At 34.2% G+C, this 23442-nt stretch overlaps 1 protein-coding gene and 1 long non-coding RNA gene across 4 annotated transcripts in view; both read left to right on the plus strand.

Moving 5' to 3' along the window:
• LOC138710727 (cytoplasmic dynein 2 intermediate chain 2-like) overlaps nt 1-23442 on the plus strand; it is a 41089-nt gene that overhangs the window by 4661 nt on the left and 12986 nt on the right. For all 3 annotated transcript variants that reach the window (XM_069841796.1, XM_069841795.1, XM_069841797.1), the window contains exons 2-5: nt 11890-11974; nt 16363-16587; nt 20656-20777; nt 22055-22167. In XM_069841796.1, the coding sequence (XP_069697897.1) occupies nt 11890-11974; nt 16363-16587; nt 20656-20777; nt 22055-22167 (545 nt within the window). The remainder of the gene's footprint in view (nt 1-11889; nt 11975-16362; nt 16588-20655; nt 20778-22054; nt 22168-23442) is intronic.
• Nucleotides 10-5491, plus strand: LOC138710728 (uncharacterized). Its single transcript, XR_011335299.1, has 2 exons — nt 10-4156; nt 4271-5491. It is a non-coding gene; the product is annotated as an uncharacterized lncRNA (long non-coding RNA).

A 23442-nucleotide genomic window follows, 5' to 3' on the forward strand; every position in this document is an offset into this window, starting at 1 on the left:
TATATCAACAAATTTGCATTAGAGGCATATAAACTATTTTTCTTATTCTTGTCTATATAAGAAGGTACATTCTTTGATTCTTTCTTATGTCCACTGTAATTCTCAAACGATTGTTTTCAAACATATTGTATATAGATTCTACTAAAATATTTCCATACCAGTAACGAAAAATTTGTTGATACGCCCTTCTGGTATATCATCTTCGATATTTTTCCTAATAAGAACCTACGCAAGTAAACAGGCCCTTATCTTTCTATTCGAAAATTTGGACCTTGAAAATGACTGGAGAAAATTTAATTCTGAAAGTACAGTAGACTTTAATTGATCTCCATCAGTGCTGTAGTTGGGGCGGTACGCCGTATCATCTAAAATAAAAACTTGCTGTAACTGTACCAGCAAAAAGTATAGACTCCAAAACATTCATTATGCTCAACTAGTCTTTAATACACTTTGAAATGGAGGATGTAAGATATCTGACATAAAAGTAACGGCTGGCATCTCATATTCTTTGCTTAAACATTTGTAAATTCGTTGTTTTATCGAAAACCGTGGTCTGGCACCTCAAGAATAGATGTGATCTGTTAATTTCAAGCCCGTCGTATTTCTAATTAATAGGCCTGCTAATCTGATGACAGGGCACCTCAAGACTGAAACCTCCAATAATAAGCAGAGATTCTAAATTAATAAATATATGCAAGTTTAGCTGAAATTACGATGTCTGTTGATTTTGTTCAGAATATGGCAGTAGTTTGTGTTGACTTTATTATGAGAGATCTAATAATTATTCCATAAACTTAAAAGCGTACTGTACTGTTAAGGTCTTTAAATCTATGGTACATTCGCCAGGATCTTATGTTGAGGAGGCATTCTCTGCTTCAGAACAAAAAGTTTTCAAAGATAGTGAACTACACAGCAGGGCAAAGATCTGTTGAAATAAACCCTAGTCAATTTTACAGAAGCCTGACAAAAAACTTCAATCGGAAGCTTATCGATCTCACATAGACATCCTACTTACATTGACAATCTAAGATTAGTAATACAAAATGGAAGACAGGTACAAAAGGAGACTGTTGAAAGATTTGACTTGTAAATATAAACCTAAATAACCTGTAGTGATACATGCATCTCAAAGTTGTATGAACTTTTACAGCTTGAAGAGAAGCTAAAATACATTCAGGCCTTCAGGGAATATATTGACTTCAATGTGAAATCTCCAGAGCTTTGTAGTTTGTTACGTAGGCCTATAATAGATTCTATTCAAATTTAAACTTCAGAATGCAAAGGCGCATTAGTGTAATGAACGATATCTGGACTAAGGAAAGGAATACTCTTTTAATAAAATAAGTTCTAGGCTTTTGTTCTCAAACATGTGTTGGGCCATCAGTGTCAGCATTTAACCCCATGCCTTATGTGCAATCTGGAAGGAGATCTACAGAGGAGACTGCATGCCGATGAAATAACCTTGAAAAAGAAGTGCTGTACGAGTCATTATGGAGTCTTCTAACCAAGGAGATTTCAATAGTACCCCCTAAAATGTTTTTCCAACTACAGCCCTGGACTCCATACACTTGCCCCAAAATGTGTCTTTGTCATGGCTTATACTTTCCTCAGATGACATGGAAAGTGTAACTTACAAATAGGTTTTAGTATGAATGATAAAATTTATCTGCTACATAATTATATCAAGCAAAACTCTGATTTATTTTACGAAATTTGAAAAATCATCCCTCAGTATTCCTGTTACATTAGGCCTTGTCTGAAATGTTGAACTGAAGAGATTCTACAGGTGTAGTCTTATTTAACATAACAGCATTATTGAAATGTATGTACTGTATGATAACATTAGGTAAAAATTTCAATACAAAACTTTTTTTTTAACTATATGATTTAAAATCATCCAATGTGATACAAGACTTCAGGTTTTACACCGTGATGAAGCATAAGACATTTTGGAGTTTTGTATTGACTCAGTCATCAGGAAGATGAGATATACCTATCGAATTCATTAGCAAATACTATTGTTCAGGACTGGTAATGGATCAGATAGATCGCCTTTCCTTGCTTCCATGAAGATGGATTTTGTATATTCAGTACATAAGTTATTAAATAGTTCTGAAAGTTTGATGTTTCTGCATTTATGAAAGTGAAAAATCTAAATATCCCATATTAAGTTATTTTATTTTGTAAAACACTTAACTATGAACTAGAAATAACTTTTCTCCTGGTCTTAACCAACAGACTAATTCGGAGATCAGGATTTTTTTCCTGTGGAACTTATTTCATTTTGTATCAAATTTATGGACGTTTGGAAGCTCTAATTCTCCACTCTGGTATGCCTTCATAATATGAGTAAAAGTTATTTCCAAACTTTTCTCTTCACTTATTTATGCATTAATAAACTTAAACTCAACATTTAAATTATAATAATTACTCATATTTATTATGTATTATAACTTTTACCTCTGTGTACAAATTTTGGATTACTGATCTCGAGGAGAGAGAAGATTAGGAAGAGATTTAAAACATCTAACGATTTATTTCATTTTATGAGCCGAAATGGACCATTGGGTCTAGAAGGGTGGTGGAGGTGATGATTGTGCTGAAGATGATGATACACAGTAATAGTGCTGTCGATCAATCAAAATATTTAATCAATCGAAAGACTAATTGAGCTTTGATCAATTTGAAAAAAGTTTTAATATACCGGTACGTACTCTAATACACAATTATTGTTAAATTTAATTTGTGTTTGGTAATAAGCATAGTTCATCTACTGAGCTGATATTTTGTATTTGACAGATAATGGAGAAAAAATGGGAGTATAAGGGTACAGTGCATCACTTATTCATAGATTTCAAAAAGGCATATGAATCGGTTAAGAGAGAAGTTTTATATGATATTCTTATTGAATTTAGTATTCCCAAGAAACTAGTTCGACTTATTAAAATGTGTCTCAGTGAAACGTATAGCAGAGTCCGTATAGGTCAGTTTCTGTCAAATGCGTTTCCAATTCACTGTGGGCTAAAGTGAAAAGAATAACAAACAGTTAAACCTGTAGAAAAATAAAACAAAAAAAAATCCAAAAATATTTATATATCTTAAAGAAACTATTTCCAAAATTAAATCCTTTGAATAAAATCCAGCCAAAAATGGCATACATAAATTATTAATATAAAGATTAATCAATAAAGGAATATATAATAGACCTAAGAAATTATAAATATACCAACGATGCACTATCACCTTTACTTTTTAACTTTGCTCTAGAGTATGCCATTAGAAAAGTCCAGGATAACAGAGAGGGTTTTGAATTGAACAGGTTACATCAGCTGCTTGTCTATGCGGATGATGTGAATATGTTAGGAGAAAATCCACAAACGATTAGGGAAAATACGGAATTTTACTTGAAGCAAGTAAAAAGATAGGTTTGGAAGTAGATCCTGAAAAGACAAAGTATATGATAATGTCCCGTGACGAGAATATTGTACGAAATGGAAATATAAAAATTGGAAATTTATCCTTTGAAGAGGTGGAAAAATTCAAATACCTGGGAGCAACAGTAACAATATAAATGATACTCGGGAGGAAATTACACGCAGAATAAATATGGGAAATGTCTGTTATTATTTGGTTGAGAAGCTTTTATCATCCAGTCTGCTGTCAAAAAATCTGAAAGTTAGAATTTATAAAACAGTTATATTACCGGTTGTTCTTCCTGGTTGTGAAACTTGGATTCTCACTTTGATAAAAGAACATAGGTTAAGGGTGTTTGAGAATAAAGTGCTTAGGAAAATATTATTTGGAGCTAAGAGGGATGAAGTTAGAGGAGAATGGAGAAAGTTATACAACACAGAACTGCACGCATTGTATTCTTCACCTGACATAATTAGGAACATTAAATCCAGACGTTTGAGATGGGCAGGGCATATAGCACGTATGGGCGAATCCAGAAATGCATATAGAGTGTTAGTTGGGAGGCCAGAGGGAAAAAGACCTTTGGGGAGGCCGAAACGTAGATGGGAAGATAATATTAAAATTGATTTGAGGGAGATGGGATATGATGATAGAGACTGGATCAATCTTTCTCAGGATAGGGACCGATGGCGGGCTTATGTGAGGGCAGCAATGAACCTCTGGGTTCCTTAAAAGCAAGTAAGTAAGTAATAAGCATAAATATAAAATGTATATATATATATATATAGAGGGTGCCAAAAAATGTATACACTATTTAATAGCTCATAACTAACTCACTTTTCAATATTTTTTCAAGTGCGACCACTTAAAATAATGGCTGAAGTCAGACTAAACTTCGAGGAAAGAAAATTCATTCTGAAGTGCTACTGGAAGACTGAGAGCATAAGTGAAGTGCAAAGATGGTTTGGAATGGAGTTTCAACGAGATTCACCAACGCGACTCACAATTGCTCATTTGCGGAATAAGTTTGAAGATGAAGGACCTGTTCAGAATATCCATAAGAACAATTCCGGAAGACCACGAACATCCACCACCCCCACAAAAGAGAGAGAAGCCATCGAAAAGTTTCAGTAATCTCCTACAAAATCTGTTCGGCAAGTGGCTCATGAGACAGGACTTTCAAAATCGAGTGTCCATCACGTTTTGAAGTGTGCTCAATGGAAAAGTTTTATTCCTAGATTAGTCCACGCTCTCAATGAAGATGATCATGACCGGAGAATTGAATTTTGTGAGTGGTACCAAGCAAAATGTGCGTAGGACAATTTCCATAGAAGATTGTTTGGAGTGATGAGGCCACGTTTTAGTTAAATGACTCAATCGTCACAATTGCACCTACTGGGCAGCTAACAATCCTCATGTGACAGTAGAACACCATGTGAACTTACCGGGAGTTACAGTGTGGTGTGGCTTGTCAGCATTTGGTTTAATTGGACCTTTCTTTTTTTTATGGTACAGTGACTGGTGCAATTTACCTCATCTTGCTAAAGGAATCTGCCATGCCATGCATAGAAGAGGTGTTTAAGAATGAAGAATGGTACTTCCAGCAGGATGAGCACTTCCCCACGCGACGTGAGGGCCTATCTTAACGGCCACCTGCAGAACAGATGGATAGGACAAAGAAGTAGTATCGAGTACTCGTCTCGCTTACTGGTGGATTTTTTTCTGTGGGGACATGTCAAGCACAATGTTTATAGCTACAATCGATGAGTTGAGAGCAGTCACTGAAAGAGGATGTGCCCAAATGCCAATCAAAATGATTAGGAACGTTTTGAATTCCATCGATCAGCGTTATCAGCTGTGTCTGGACCACAATGGCCAACAATTTGAACACTTTCAATAAATGACTGGTTTCTACATTGGTTCACATTATTTTCAATTTTGAAACTTTTCTGTATCATGATAATTCTTAATGTTATAGTCATTGAAAGATTGTATACATTTTTTTGGCACCCTCTGTATATATACTGTACCACTGTATTACAGAACAATAAAATACTATTTTAGTTATTTACTAACATATTTATTATGTAGGCTTATAATTCTGCAGTGCTTGGGAAAAGTGACATAAGTCAGTTTTCACAAACATTTTTTGATAATTTATTGACAACTTACACTGGTTTATGTCGATTTGATTTTTTTCTATATGAATTATTGTAATGGGAGAAATACATATGTATTTTTTTCCAAGCAAACAGATGTTCCGTAAGTTGTCAATAAATTATCAAAAAAGGTTTGTGGAAACTGATTTGTGTCACTTTTCCCATAGAATTTATTGTGTCAATTCTCTGGGGATTTTTGAGACAAACACAAATTTAAAAAGTATGAAGACTCACCTAGGTAATACTGCTTCATCCATGATTTTAAACACGCGAGTGCATTCACATGCTCCGAATTAAGTGCTGCTTTATGTTTAGTAACAATGTTTCCTGCATCACTGAACACGCAAATGTTTTTTTCTGTCAAGTACTTCTATACGATTGTTCAATTTAAATCCAAACGTTTCACTGAGTTTACTTCTGAAATTCTCATATAACATAATGGAGTTTTCACTTTTTTCACAGACCACAGAAATCTTATTTCTTTTTCTTTAGTAAACTAAACACACAAGTTTCATCTATAAACTCAACCTGTCCAAATCCATATTAGCAAAGCTCATCCGGAAAATTATCACAGTAAGATTGCTCAAAAATACACTATTGGTGTCGAGAACCAAAACTCAAGTCCAATCCATCCCAATCAGGCTAAAAGAGACTCAATATATACTAACAAAGCAAAACCTACACAAATTCTAGATTTTGAAGAGAAGTTTAGAACTATTATTAATAATAATGACTTTGATAGTTTTGAGAAATTACTTCATGATTTTACTAATTATTTAATCCATGCTATTAATACTCTTCCGGGACCAAAACACCCAGCGATTAGATATTATGAAGCAAGAAAACGTCAAGAAGGAAATTGTCGTACGTCTTATCTTTCAACTAACAACCCTGAGAGATTAGCCAAAAGAAAACGTGAGAATAATCGGAAAAAATATCACTATGAACTTGCTCAATTTCAATATTTTAACCATCAACGTAAAGTGGCATGACATATAATGCAAAACCAAAATGGTTTGAGGTGCAAAATTTCGATTAATATTTATAATCATCTTAGTGGTATTTTTTAAAAAGTCAATGATAACACCCCTCTTCTATTGCCTACAGCCTTAAGTTCTTTTGAAGATATTTCTATTTCAGAATCAGATATTAACGTTGCACTTTCAAGAATTAAAGTAGACACATCTCCAGGGCCAGATCGCATAATTGTGTGCTGTCTTAAAGAGTTGCAAACATCTACTTTAATGCATATAATAGCAAATGGAATGTTGAAATTTCGGAAATGCCCAAAAATATTTAAATCTGCGAGAACAGTTTTGACATATAAAGATGGAGATCCTCTTGAAATTAAAAATTGGAGGCCGGTATCTATTTTTCTGTTATTCGCAAGATTATAGAAAAATGTTTTGATAAACAATTGAGACACTATATGGGATGCTCACCTCATCAACGAGGTTTTATTTCTCTCTCTGGAATTCATATAAACACTTATAATTAATGCTTGTTTACAAACTTGTAAGTCACTGAAGTAAAACTGCTTTATAACTTTCTTAGATGTGTCAAAAGCATATGATACTGTTGGGCATGAGCATATCAAACGTCTATTTCGCACTGATATACCTGAAAATTTAAGAAGTGTTATAATTGCCCTTTTACAAAACAATATCAGAGTCAAAACAGGTCCAAACAAAACTGACTGTATACATCTTCTGAAAGGTTGGTGCAGAACTTATCAATCTCACTATTAGTAATTTAGCTTCCCTTGATCTGCAAATAAATCCAGCTAAGTGTAACATTGTTAATGGTCAAATGGAAGAGGGAACACTACTATTACCAACTGGACAAAATATCAATTTTAAAAAAATGGTGATGTTATTAAGTATCTTGGTGTTACATTTGATGAGATAGTTCTTGATAAAACTAATCTTATTAAAAAAACTAGAAAGTGATCTAAATAGCTTATCAACTTCCATACTTTTGAAACCAGACCAAAAACTTCACATTCTTAATCAATTTATATGGTAGGATTTACTTATCATTTACAGTGTACTCCATTGAGCAAGATTCCAGTTTCTTTTCTTGAAGATGTCGATAAATTAATTCGGGTAGCTGTTAAAGAAATGTTAAATCTACCCCATGATTGTCCGAATAATATGCTTTATGCTCCTCGAAGTATCAGGGGACTGAACTTGGTTAAAATGGAATGGGAAGCTAATATTAAGCACTTTAATATTGCTAAGACATTACTCCAAATTGATGATGAACATCTTCATATTAGTAGAAATTTAGTGTCCGAGATGGAAGAATGTTTACGAAATTTAGCAATCCAATATAATAACAATTCTGTTCCACAAACTGGACGTCAAATTAGAAAACATTTACAAAAGGAAGCCTATAATGCTTGGGCTAGTCTTCAGCATAAAGGAAAAGGAGTATTAGTTTTCCAAGATGAACCGAAAGTAAATTCTTGGATGAGTAACAGAAAAGGATTATCGTCACCAGAATGGACCACTGCCATTAAAATGTCATGCAATACTGCAGCAGTAAGATCAGTACCAGGACGAATGACTTCACGACAGTGTAGAACTCCAGGATGCGAGGCAACTGAGACTCTTGGTCATGTGGTAGGATTATGTCCTAAAGGAGATTTATTGCTCAATGTACGTCATCATAGTGTTCGCTCTTATATTGCCTCATATTTGTGGAAAAATAAAAATCTTGAAGTATATGAAGAAGTATATTGTATATCCATGGATGGCAGTAACAGACGAGCGGATATAATTGCTCTTAATAGACAAAAGAAGACAGCAGTAATATTGGACCCAACTGTACGGTTCGAAAAGGATGTATCTCCAGCATTAGCAATTGATCAAGAAAAACAAGTCATTTACCGCCCATGCGTTCCTCACTTCAGTGAGAGATATAATGCAATTGATTACACATGGGAGGTGAGGGGTTTGCTTTTGGTGCCTGCAGATCGGCGTATAAATATACTACTGACATTTTAAAACAATATGATATGACATCCCAAGATATTAAAAATATTTGTTTAAATATCTTAAAGAAATCCATAGGAATTTTACATAATCATTTATGTAATGTTTAATCTTTTAAACTTTCTAAATTGCATATTGTAGTATGATTGCTACCTACTGTATTGATTTTTCTCTCTATTCCATATATGCATTTTTTAAATTGTTTTCTGGACCTCTTATGACAGGCGGATTTTATTATTATATTTTTATATATCAGGGCATATTTCAGGATTTTATGTATATTATGTCTTAGAAGTTCCAAAGGCAATTTTAAGTTATCGACCGAGTGGAAAAAGATCCATTGGCAGATCTCAAAAGAGATGGATAGAAAACAAGGTTGTAACAGGTCACCCAGCCTAATACTTGTCATGATGATGATGATGATGATGATGATGATGATGATGATGATATCCTAAAAGTGTTGGCTACTGGTATATTGACACAATATAAGTGAGACATTAGGCCTACTGTTTTTTTTTCTATTTGTAAGCTCCAAAAATAATGTTAGAAGATGAATCTCACTTCCAATTGCACATCTGCTTCAGTATTAAGAACCTAAGAAGGAAAAAGTACCTACCTAGACAGCAGAAATATCCCTGTATTTTTTTTCAGGAGGCTGACATTTAAAACTATGGACAAACTTTACAAATACGCAAAAAACGTTTAAATGTGTAAAATATTTTGTAGACATCCTAAATTAGACTTTTAAGTATACATTTCGAAATAGTGGACCAGATAATTTAGAGTCAAGAGTCTGAAATTCTTATAAAAAAGTGGAACAGACAGTCCAGGAGGCTGACATTTAAGGAGTTATTACTTTTTTATCACCACTATATGAAATATTTAAACAATAATTTCAGGTAGGAAATATAAGTCTACAGCCATAAAAGACGTGCGATTTTTTCAGCCTTCCTTTAAAGTTAGTTTTCGTAGGAATGGTGATGGACTTGAAATTAGCAACATTTGAGAGATTCACCCATATGTGTTAATGTCCGCATTTCACGAGAAGATCCGAGCAAGGAATGAGACTTTTTTCCCCCACTCTTATAACTAACCCCCAACACGAAACCGGTCAGCCATTGACTGAGCCTTGTTCATCCTGGCTGGCCAATGACATCACTCCCATCCACTTGCTCCTTCAAGAATGCTGCTGACTTACTGGCTTACACTCTCCTCTTATCCCGCAAGAACCATATTCCCCTTGCAGGGATCCTCTTATGAAATTTAAACAGTACTAGGCAGTGATGTATGCAATGGAGGGGGAAAGGAACTGGACACCCTACCCCATTATCTCCTGGCTTAGTTGCCTCATGAGTGATGCCTAATTGGTATCAAACCTGTCTTCAGACAGTTTATTAAACAACAATATCAATATTACTTTTAACAGCTGATTCTGTACATAGTCATGTTTTATTTGCAATTTCATTGTAAAAAGGCACCCTCTTCCTCATATTTCGTTACCGGTACTCAGTGAGGGAAGTGGGAAAAAACCAGAGGCGGTATGCTATCCCAAGATTTTCCCCTGGCATACCTCGATTTAAAAAAGGCATCCACTCCCTTACAACATACATAATTATACATTATGTACACAATAATTGTTTCGTGCAGTCAGTAACGCGAATCTTTGAAGCTTATGCAACACATTAAATTTCTTAATAAAATAATTTCAAGTTACTTCAGTTATTTACTAGATTATTTTGCAATGTCCATTGAGACCTTTCATTTAAAATAATGTTAAAGCTTCAAAGTGCCTTACTTAATTATTTATAAGAAGTGCAACAGCATAAAAAATGACAGTCACTAAATTGGCAATAATAGCCACCACAAACTACAGACCACAGTCTTCTATAATTGAAATACTACCATTGTAAACCAGGGGTTGACTTATCAAATAAGCGTATCTAAATCAGTGAGCTCAACATTATGGAACTCAATGATCTAAATACACGTTGAATACAGTTCCAGAAGGCTGTGGTTTAGATTTACGAAGCAAACATAGTAGGCTTACTCTTTGCTGTGAAGAAATGTATAAACAAATTTTTACGGATCACATTTTTTCAGTGACGATATGTCATTTTTCACTAATGATATGTTTTCTGGCCAGAGAAACCAGTGGCAGTATTCCATATCAGTGCATACTGTCTCACTCCCCTCACTGCCAGTATTTCTTTCTTTCTGTTGGGTGTTGAATCTACGTTGCAAGGCCGTTTTCAGAAAGTAAAATTTATAGATATACTGGTAAGTTAATTATAATCACTTATACATTCTACCATGAACAGCCACTAATTTTGTACATCAGTATTTCATTTCACTTACTGTATTTCATAGAGCTTACATTAGCAATGAAGCTTTAAGATGTGGAACAAGTCAAAATTTTACAAGATTACAATTGCAATTTTTACAATTTCAATTTCAATAGGCTATAATGTCATAGAAATGGTCTGAGGCCAAGGGATAAGTAACAACAATACGATTCTTCTATATTCAATACGACTTCAGTGATCTATTTTTCTGTTTTGAATCCAATGTGATGTTTAGTCTCTCTTCAAATTCTGTCTCATATGGAGTGACTCACAAAGTTTTACCGCCACTTAGGGAGGGTCTTCAGAGCAAAAAGTGTAAATAAAAAAATAAGGTCCGACTTATATTTAAGGGGGGAGGACACCATTGGCCTGCAAAAATTTAGTGAAATCCATTTTTTTATATATATCAGCTATTATAAAATCTAAATGATCAAAACTTTTCATGCTTAATATACAAACTGTATATTATAATTTGTAAAACACTATTCAGAATATTACTTACTTACTTACAAATGGCTTTTAAGGAACCCGAAGGTTCATTGCTGCCCTCACATAAGCTCGCCATTGGTCCCTATCCTGTGCAAGATTAATCCAGTCTCTATCATCATATCAGAATGTTAAAATAGTTATATCATAGTCTATGACGAAAGAGGTTGCTATGACAACAATGATGTATTAAATATTATAGAATGGCAAATCGTTTCATAATGCTAACTTTATGGCACAAGTTATGCAGCGATAATAGAAGTCATGATGTTTTAATTGGCATGGTAATATTGTACGGCTTTGGTACAATAATGTGGCATATTATGCACGATTTTCACTATGCTGAAGTACAAAAATGTAATTTATATTTTTACCAGCTTCAATATTGTACATAGTTACCTGTTCACTACGGTATATAAAAAATATGCATTTTAATTCAGTATCCCTATTTACTTTTATATTAATATCAAGTTTCTTGATTGATCATTTCAGAGAGTTGCAGGATGATGGAATTCAGACAACAGATTCTTCATACAAAGAGCAGGAGTCACAAGCTACGGAGAGCAAAAATGCTGAGGTACCAAAACCAGTGATTGTATTGTATTGTATTTATTTACATTCCATGGTATTCATATATCGTTTCACAGCTAGAATATGGAACATGTATAATTAATAGTACTATAAAGTCTTAATTATAGTCACAATCTAGTTGAAATATATACAGTAGAGTTTTACAATATAGTCTTAGTACAGCACAAAGGTTTAGTATCAATACTTAATACAAGACAGAAATATTCATGAAGAATTGTTGAACGTCATAAATTCACTTACAGAATAGAAGGCGTGAGAAATTAGCTACTTCTTTAATTTGGCCATAATCTTTACATAATCCTGTGTTTTGAGTTTGATTTTTCATATCCATAGGGAGACTATTAAAAATTGTTACTGCCAAATAACGCACTTCTTTTTGATAGCATGATGGACTTGCTGATGAAGTATGAAAGTCATTATTTTTACTCATATTTATGCTAAGAACTGTTGAATTAGTTACAAAGTTTTCACGATTACATTTGAGGAAGATTATTAATGAAAAAAATATACTGATAAGTCATGAGCACTATTTGTAATTTTTTTAAATGGTCCCACACGATTCCCTAAATTTAGTACCTACTATTATTCTAATTACTCTTTTTTGTAGTAGGGATATACTGTTACTCTCTGTAGAATTTTCCCAGAAATTATTCCAAAACTCATTACCGAGTGGAAGTATGCAAAGTATATTGTTTTTAAGGTATTGATATTTACTATCTCTTGCATAGATCTAATAGCAAAACGTGCTGAATTTAATTTGGGGATAATTTTTTTAATATGGTTTTTCCAATTTAACACATTATCTATTTGTAAGCCAAGAAATTTGGTGGTTGTTGTTTCTATTAGGGACCTTTGTTAATTATTGTGCTTGAAATGTGCGAGGTTGAATTTGGGAAGGATTTAAATTGAATTATGTTAGTTTTGTTACAATTTAACACTAATTTATTGCCTAAGAACCAATCACATATTTTGAGGAAAATTTCCTCTGTTAAAGATTGGAATGTGTTGGAGTTATTGGCTGTAATTACTATAGGCCGTACTTGTGTCATTTGCAAATAATATGGGATGACCTACATCTTTTATTAGGAAGGCAAGATCATTTACGAACACTAGAAGAAGTAGGGGATCTAATATTGATCCTTGAGGAATTCCATTATTAATAGTTCGCCATGTCGAGGCAGATTTCATAGTTGTATTGATTTCGACTTTCTGTTTCCTATCTATGAGATATGAGTGAAACCATTTGTGTGCAACGCCTTTAATTCCATAATAATCTAATTTGTCTAGCAGCATTTTATGATTTATACAGTGAAATGCTTTGGATAAATCACAGAAAATCCTTCCAACTTGTAATGTTTTATTAATTGCCTCCAGAAATTTGTCAGTTAAACTAAATGTTGCATTTTCCGTGTCTTTAGTTTTCCTAAATCCAAACTGTTCTGGAACTAAAATGTTGTATCTTTGAAGATGATGATATAATCTTTTATACATTACTTTTTCAAAGACTTTGGAGAAAACTGGTAGAAGTGATATGGGTCTGTAATTTTCTGGATATGTTTCTCCTTTTTTGAAGATAGAAATAACCACTGGCACTGAATATTTTAATCTCTCGGGGAATATATTATTGAACATTGAATAAAATAACTTAGTGGCCTAGCTATAATATGTGAATTCGTTTCTAATATTTTGCTTGTTATTTCATCATACTCAGAGAAGTTTTTTTACTTTAGATTTTTAATAATTGCAATTATTTCTTGTTTGTTTGTTGGAAATATTTGAATACTTGGGAATTTTGTTGGAAAATATTCTGTTAAAGAGTCTAAACTGTTAGTAATATTATCTCGGGGAATGTTGAGGTTATCAGTTATTGTAAGAAAATATTTGTTAAATATATTTGCAATTTCATTTGAGTCTGACATTTTTGTATTGTTAGATATAAGGGTATAGTTTGTTACTTTACTTTTTGACCATCCACTTCCCTTTTTAATTATGTTGCAAGTTGTTTTGTTTTTATGATCAAAGTTTTGAATTTTTTTATTATAGTGTAATTCTTTAGCTTTTTGGATCACTTTGTGATGAATTCAGAGCGTGGTCTGAGGGGAAATTTTCTCCCCAGATTCCAGAATGTTACCCCGGAGATTTCAGACCTTTTTATTTCACTAAAAAATATAATTTACACGATGTAATATTTCAATTTGATATGACTTAAATAACTAAAATAAATTTGGTTATGTAAATTTGTGGGCTGTCAGGTAGTTGTTCCTTTGGTGCAGCAAGTATTTGGCGACAGGTTATTTTATCGTCCAAAATACAAACAAAATTTTCGTTTTGCCATTTATCTTACATCTAGACTTTCCTTTGTCCATCTTTAAATGTTTCCCAGACGCTGTTGGCAACTTAAATAATACTCGCACTTCCAGCAACTGTCCACACCTGTGGACTAACGGTCAGCACGTCTGGCCGCGAAACCAGGTGGCCCGGGTTCGAATCCCGGTCAGGGCAAGTTACCTGGTTGAGGTTTTTTCCGGGGTTTTCCCTCAACCCAATACGAGCAAATGCTGGGTAACTTTCGGTGTTGGACCTTGGACTCATTTCACCGGCATTATCACCTTCATTTCATTCAGACGCTAAATAACCTAAATGTTGATACAGCATAGTAAAATAACCCAATAAAATAAAAATAAATCTAGCAACTTCCCTACTCAATGCATTTATATTAATATTACCAAATATGCTTGAGCGAAGTATTACGTTAATTTGAAATTGACGCTAAAACAGCAGTGCTGAACATAGCTGAAGTCATTCTGCTTCACCCTCCATAGTCCACTTTCATAAGAGCAATGTATGGCTCCCATGGGAGCCTTGTGACTTCAGAGAGAGCCACAACTGATTATGAAACAGGCTGTCTGATACCTCTGCTCTACTGTAGCACATTGTAGCATTCCTGGGCTTGCACAACCCTGTTTCCCAAACTTAAAATAATTATTACTGAAAGGAAAATAATTTGATTCCATAAAAACAGTTATCAGCAGAAAGCAATCTGTTCTGAAAATACTCCAGACAGAGTATTTAGATTTCTTCCAAATGTAGAAAATTGACTGGAATCAGTGTGAGAGTGCCCAAAGAGACTATTTTGAAGGAAACAACTGAAATAGAATGTAAATAGACTTACCATTTTGCATGTATAACAGTAGTTCTGGTACTTTTCAATCACAATGATATTTTCTGTATAACTGTAATAATTTTTATGAACTTCATAATTTATGCATGACGCCATGTTCATGAAATTTGTTTTATTCTTATTTTAAAAATTATTATCTTATGAACAAGTCGGATTCAGGAAGCATAGATTGACTGGTCAGCCTAGTTTAATGTACCATACATATTGTGAGTTAGGATCATATCATTCTCAGTGCTTCAAATATTCCAAGGCAATAAGTGTAATTTACACTGTATGCTATTGTAACTTTAAAATTCAAAACAATAATGTAGTTTTGTTCTTTAACAATAACTCTTCACTTTCTACAATTTAATTCTACTCCCGTCAACAATGGGATTTCCACTCCACACAGTAACACAGTATTCGTTATTGCACTCCACAGACGACAATGACAATTTACTTGGATTATTGAGAACAACAATGAACTGTTAATTTTAACTAATGTTCACAAAGCACTATTTACAAATCGGAACTGTAGTTCTCAGTTCACAGTTCGTTTGCCTTGGCTAGTTCTTCTAGCTCAATCACTCAAGTTCACAGTATCTCGAACCACAGACCTTCAGAGACAGTCCACTGAACCTCGAACTCAGGTCCCCCAACTGCGGTCCACTGCACTCAAACTCAGGACTTCTGGCTCCACAGTTACGAACATAACTCAAGTCGAACTCCTGTCTCGAAGCTGGCCTCACTGCTACACAAGACTGGCTTGCTGTCCACTAACTACAACAACACGGCTAACTGCTAAAACTGCTCAAGTTCACTCGCGTGTCGTAATTTATAACCACACCATAGTTACGAGAAATTTCTACGGATGTCCAGAGATAGCATTCTCGAATAATCTGGATTTCTCTCCTCTCTGCCGCGGTCGCTCTCTCCCCTCTCCTCTCTTCACCACAGCACATGCCCCAGGAAGCAGATGCACGCGCAAACTGCCCAAACCACGGCCGACCTAGCCCTTCTTCTGCCGGTCGTGAGATCGAATCTCACATGGCTGTCACACTATTATAGTGTAATTTTCACAAGAAACAACCATATTGATTTTTCTATACTGCCAGTTTTTTCGTTCACACTAATGCCAGAATAAAAATGACAGACCATGTATTTCCATTAAATGAAATAGGTTTTTATAATCATATTTATGATTTCGTTTCTAGACTCAGACTGAAACTTCGCAACCACAGCTGGTGCTGGATGAAAATGTGGACTACGACAAACTAGCTGCCTTCTTAAGACGCATTTGTCCAAAGGTGATAACTGAGCTGGATAAAATGCATAGAAGCCGCGCATTTGACGGCTATGAACCAATAGAAGATAATACAGATGATGCAGTCAAGAAGTTACATGTTCTTCAAATACCCAACATTACCCCTCAGAGTGAGGTAACAGTGACATAATTTTATTAAATGAAGCGTGTTTAAAAAATTAATATAATAAATCATTTTACAATGTCAATTATTTTTACAGTTAGTATATGAAGTATATGAATAGGATTTGTATGTGGGGAAAAAAAGTGGAAGTATATGTATGAATCTAATGCCTACCCACTTCACTTTACGTGATTTGGGTTGTAAATGAAGTATATTAAATGGTATATAAAATACATTAAAATGTTCAACATTCAGGGGCAAACTTAGAATCAGCTCCACATTAAGTTAAATTAAGTCGACGTCCTCTTCCTCCATGTGGGGGATAAGATATAAAGCAGCTATGTAGTAATGTGGGGATAAATAACAACGAAGAAAATAAAAGGAAGAAAATTACATGGGCGACCGAAAACCACTGCAACATGTCGGAAGGCCATGGAGTTTTTGGACATTTATGAACGTTTTCTTCGAGGAGTTGCCAATGTAATAGAGCATATCACAAAAAGTCTGTGGGAACTGAAAGATTATACAGTCAACTTCCATATAAAAAAATGAAAAATTGGACAAATTCTTCATTAGGTTAGATTAGTTCATTATAGAATAAAAATAATTGTATGTGAGTAGTGTATGTCGTACATTGGATTTATTGGTTTCATCTCCAGGAATGTACCAGCTTCAATTATATGGTAAAATATATAATTTAAATTTATATTTGTGATTAATAATATAATAGGCCTAATGAATAAATTATAATTTCCTCCATAAAAGTGATGGAATACTGTATGATACAACCAGTTTTTCAGGGTCCACCTTTAAGAAGTTTTCCTGCTTAATAAGCTCAATTTATTGAACTTTTTTTTTTTTCAAAAATGTCTTTTCATTGTAGTTATTATTAGCTGAGAAAACCTTTAATATGGTTATGATTAACAATTCCCTGACTTCGTTATACCTGTGGATTCCCTACTTTATTTTTTACAACACAGTCGGTCACAACTCAGTCACCCATACACAGAGCTAGTACGAAGTTCTACGATAGATAATTTATTCGTGTAATTAATTTCCAGATAAAATTTATTTTTTAATCCTGGTCCGTTATGAATTGTGCATGTACAGTTTTCGTGTGTTCGTGTAGTACAAATGTGTAAATGGTGGCTATTTAAGTACTGGTAACAATTATATCAGTACGATTATAAAACTTAGCAAAATCAAGAAACTAAAAAAAAAAAAAATGTTTAATAAGGGGAACATTTTCAGGAAAATATATAATCATGTCAGTACAATTTATAAAACTTAGCAAAATCATGATGCTAAAAAATTTGCACAATAGGGGGAAAATGTTGAGGAAAATTTATTATTATTTCAGTAAAATAAACTTCGTAAAATCAATAAGCTTAAAAATAGCTTAATGAAGGAAAAATATTTTCCCATTTAAAATTTTCATCACTACCATCAAGAGTGCCTCTGTTTAACCCTTTCCGGCATAGTGGTTGTTCAGAAGAACCACCATTTTCTTTCTTACTAAATTTTATGGCACGGATATTCCACCAAGGAACTACCTCTTGAGTATACATAGAGGTGCCATTTGTATTTTGAAATTGTGTGCAGAGTTAAAATGTTGAAAAAAATTGATCGAAGCTTTGTTATGATTCATGATATGAAAAACATAAAAAATTAATTTGTGCTGCAAAGGGTTAAGGGAGAATTTGTACATCTACAAATCCCGATATGCAATACCTGATTTAGACCAAACATTTACTGTATTTTTATTATTATAGGACTTTCTACAAAGTATAATACACTACATAAAAATTATCACATTGTTCATTTAATTTTTTTTCCTTCCATTTCCTGTATAATGTATCTGAATCTTGTAGTTCTTTCAGTTCCATAATTTCTTCTTACTCCGTCCAACCAATTTTCATTAGGTCTTCCTTTCCTATCCCTTCCTTCTGGTTTCCATTGCATGATTTCCTTTGGTATTCTTCCATCTTCAATCTTCCAAACATGATATGCTGCATTACTAGGACTGTCATGCTCCTAAAGATAATTGCTCTATGATCTGTTGACATTTAATTTTGGCAGCAGAATGCTCCAACTATTTTATATTTATCCATATTGAATAGTTAAGAATGATTGCAGACTTTTGTGGTGTTGAATACGATGTTTTCAATACGGTACTAAATAATCTGCAGTGATACAGAGTCTTTAAAAATAACTGTTTAAAGTAAAACATGGTGCGAGATTTTTGGGTTTTTGCATAGATGTGGACTGTCAGCTCAATAAGGAAAGAGGAATGTAGCTGTTGGAGGTCAGGTCTTGATAATATCCAACAGAAAAGTTCTTTTTTCCCTGCTTTCGTTCATCATGTAGTTGATAAATAACTGTTTTAAAAATATTTTTAGCTGCAGAGGTTATTCAGCATGAAATTGGAAGTAGGCATGAAAATGCCAATATATTTCGCCTGCAGCCCTCTAGCACAATAATTAGTTATTTTGTGTGTAGTGAATCTACAACACGGGAATTGCAGCTTAACTTGCCTCCCAGAGGAAGTCATGCTCAGAATTTTTATTACTCTTTAAAACAAATCGCCCTCAGCTGGATTTGAACCAGGAAATTTTGAATGAAATGGCTAGTACTCTAACCCCTAGACCACTGACGATAACGTAGCTCAGAAATATTGGATGTTTTTTGCATTTATAACATGTTTTAGTTCGTTACTTATTTTTAATTTATTATTGCATTTCTTCCACCAGTCTTTTCATATCCGTTATCAATTCTTCCACTAACCTTACTCCTCACCCATTATCATACCAGAAATACTATACTCCTAATTGACCCCTCTCTTGTATGGAAAATTTCCTCTCACTTCACATTTCTAACTATTTGCACTTTTTACTGCTAACTTTTCCACCTTGCTACTTTATTTTATGTCTTAGTTTTCTTTTCTCTCGATTTATTTCCTCTCCACACCATTTCCTTAAGTCATACTGTTTTTTCACCTTGTTTTCCCTTCTTCCTTCATCACTGCTCCCTGAACTATCTCCTACTTGCATTACTCTACTTCTCGTCAGCCTCGATTTGGATCTTAGTTCCCTCACCCGCTTCAAAATTGCTCCCATCTGATGTCCACTATTTCCCTTCGGTTGCATTGAGGTCATGTTCTGCTGTGCTTGCTGAATACCAGTTCGTGTCACTCCTATTTCTTCTTCAGATGACGTCACTGCCTGTTTTCCGGGAAATTTCGCCTAGTTTAACATTTTCTCGCCACTTTCGTGTGCACTCACCATACTCGTGTCACTAACCTCCCCTTTAAGATACTATATTCTTGATTTTTTCTTTCAAAAATTTTCTGTTCTTTTCCCTTTCTTCTGAGCCTACAATCGGGTTCTTTAACGTTACTAAACATTCCTCTACACTAAAAACCAAATTGTTTATCTTAATTTTGTTAAGTTTCGCGAATTGTCCACTTCTTCGTGCTGCTTTAAGAAAAGGGATTAAAACTCTTCTTCTGCTTCTCACTTTGTAGCTCCAGTCGTTATGTATTCTGATCGTTGTGTTCCCTAGCATCCTTCTATTCTTCATAGTCCTCTCCTTCGTAACCATGCTTTTAAATTTTACTAATATTAGTCTAACTTGTTCTGAATTTTGTATTTGCTTCTTTCCTATTCTAAATGCTTCATGTATTTGTCCGCTGCTCACGTCCATACCAAAACACTCTCAACACACTCCTAATATCTTCTCATATGTATTAATACTATGTTCTCTTTCTTTTTCTTCTATTCCGGAAAATAACAAGTTTTTTCTCCTCTTCTCCTCCTCAAATGATCCCATTTGCTTTTTAGAATCTCATTTTCCAGTCGTATTTCTTCCATCTTCTTGCTTAGCTCTGCCATGCTCTCCTTCATTGCCATTAGGTCTTGTTTCACTGTAGTGTCCTCCATTTTACTATTACACACACTTATTCACTGGTTTAACACAGGTCAACGCCTCTGCTACATGTTACTATCCCCTGACTTGCCCAATATTCTTTTGGATATACTTAAACACACAAGAAAATAATATTGCTTGCTGTGCCTGTTTCAGATAAAAGTGAGTTGTGTGTCTTGGAGTTGTACTGGCGCTGTTGTTGCATTTGGATATAGCCATACAGAACATGAAAACTGGTGTGACCATTCAGGCAGTGTTCATCTTTTCAATATTAACAGGTATAAAAATTAAACTGACTGATGTAATGAAATAATATACAATTAACAGTAGCTCGTATTAAATATTTAATTTGACAGTGAACTCTAATTTTAATTAAAATAACAGATGTCTGACATATGAGGATGGACAAAGATAAAATGCAGTACCGGTACTGCTCACTCAGTATCTCGATAGCGTCATTGACTCTTTTATAACATGTGATAGCATGTGTGTATATACGCCACTTTTGCTAAATGTGAAGATTGGAAATGATGTGAAAGACATTTTCGTAGAAAATTTCCAAATTTCCTACTACCTGTTAGGTCTATGACTTACAAATTAGTAAGGATCACTGCTGTATGAAAGAAAACTAAACGTAAATATATTCTTACCGAACACAAATCGAACAAAATAGATGCCTGTTTAGAAGCTAGTCTGAGAAAGTTAGCATAACGGACCAACATCATAGAACAAGAACTTTGCCATGTTGTTACCAACTTTTTAAAACGATGTGAGGTATGCATGTTAGCAGAGGGACAGTATTTCGAGATTCTAATTTAAATTAAGGTAAGTGAATGGAGATTTTTGTGTCTGCAAAAATGGCAATTGTTTAACCGTGAAATGACGCAATACTTTCTGCCATCAAGACTGTTAGGAAGTCAGCAAAAATCTCCTCATACCGATAATTCAGACATCCATTAACAATAAACTCAGCCACATATGGAACTAATCTTCATTTTTCTGTAACAAAGAATATCAATTTTTATCTAAATCTTATTTAAAAATATTTCTGTAATGACCAGTGGTTTAGTTGTGCCCGATCACACCAGAAGTCCACACATCTGGAGTAATGGTTGGCACGTCTGGCCACGAAACCAGGTGGCCCGGGTTCGAATCCCAGTCGGGGCAAGTACCTGGTTGAGGTTTTTTCCGGAATTTTCCCTCAACCCAATACGAGCAAATGCTGGGTAACTTTCGGTGCTGGACCCTGGACTCATTTCAATGGCATTATCATCTTCATTTCATTCAGATGCTAAATAACCTGAGATGTTGATACAGCATCGTAAAATAACGCATAAAAATAGAAAAAAAAAAATTAACCCAGAACACCATTCTGGAAAATAAAAATGTATGCATGTCAAAAACATGATAACGTCAAAATCGATTGGCCTACCTGGTACAGGTCTATTAGACACTTGCTAAATTGGTAAGGTAAGTTCCTGTATATATTTTTTTCTAACAAAATCACTGGTAATGACATAGATATTTAAGTTTGTCCTGTGAACTATGTTTACAGACACGACTTTTCACCCACAACTCCGAGCAAGACTTTAGAGACCAGGTCATGTGTTACTAGTGTCAGTGCTCATCTCTTTGAACCATCCATCTTGGCAGCTGGGACAACTAGTGGTATGTATGTCTGTGAAGAATTAGTGTATAAAATAACACATAATAATAATAATAATAATAATAATAATAATAATAATAATAATAATAATAATAATAATAATTGTATTTAATAAACAGAAATAGTATAACTTGTTCATCTTTTCAGCCATTTTTTATTTGTTCTGGAGATCTGCCCCTAGACTTCGCAGAATGAAGGGTGTACTTGGAGTATTGGTATGATGATGATGATGATGATGATGATGATGATGATGATGATGATGATGATGATAATTGTAGTGAGGGGAAAAAGGAGAACTCCGGAGACAATAGATTATCTGAAATGCAAAGAAAAGTACTGTAAAAATTAATTTAGAAGTTTCCACGGAAAGACACGTTTTTAGCATTCCTCATGAATGAGTTAGTGAGTAAGTGAGTGAGTGGGGAAGATGAGAGGAGTGACATTTATAAAATACGCGAAAATGCGTCCACACAAGGGAAATTGGGGCCGAGAGGAAGTATCTATGTGAGCTCCAAAATGTTGGCCACTTATGTCACTCTGATTTTCGCCATTCCATATGAAAGAACATTAGAGAATTTTAAAGGGGAAAGCCAAAAATGGACGTAACCTAGTAGCTGCCACATGAGGGGGGACAAAACACGACAGAACAGCAACAGAGCAGGATTCTCAAAGATGTTGAAAGCCTAGGCAACGAGTAGAGAGAGGGGTGGAATCGATAATATTAGAATAGCCATTTTATGTGAATTTCTACAAAATTAATGACTTACATCTATTTACAGCTGTGAGGTGTGGACTATTCTAAGAAAGTGATAGAAAAGACTCGTAAATTAAATGAAATGAAATCCTTATGAAGGACTGCAGGATATAATGAAATGTATAGAAAAAGAAATACTAATGTCCACAAAGAACTTCACATTAGACCACTCTTAGAATTCATTGCTATGTACAGTTAAGATAGAATTGGAAGAAGCATGTACTCCGAATAGAGGGATCTAGAATCCCTCAGCAAATGTTAAAATACACACCCGCTAGAAAAGATCATTAGGAAGACCAAATAAACATTGGCATGAAACTATAATGGGCCCATAGGCTCAATGCCTGACGGGAAGAAAAATGTACTTCTGATATAATGATAAAATCTTCCCAATTAAATCAGATTATCATTTGCACACATCACGATTTACAGCACCTTTCAAAATCATCCCTCTTTCATTAATCCTTCTATGAACTTCAGTGATCCTCTCTTTCTCCAATTTCTCTCTTAATCATTTTCCCAG

The sequence above is a fragment of the Periplaneta americana genome, chromosome 12, assembly GCF_040183065.1.
Source record: "Periplaneta americana isolate PAMFEO1 chromosome 12, P.americana_PAMFEO1_priV1, whole genome shotgun sequence".
Taxonomy (NCBI): domain Eukaryota; kingdom Metazoa; phylum Arthropoda; class Insecta; order Blattodea; family Blattidae; genus Periplaneta; species Periplaneta americana.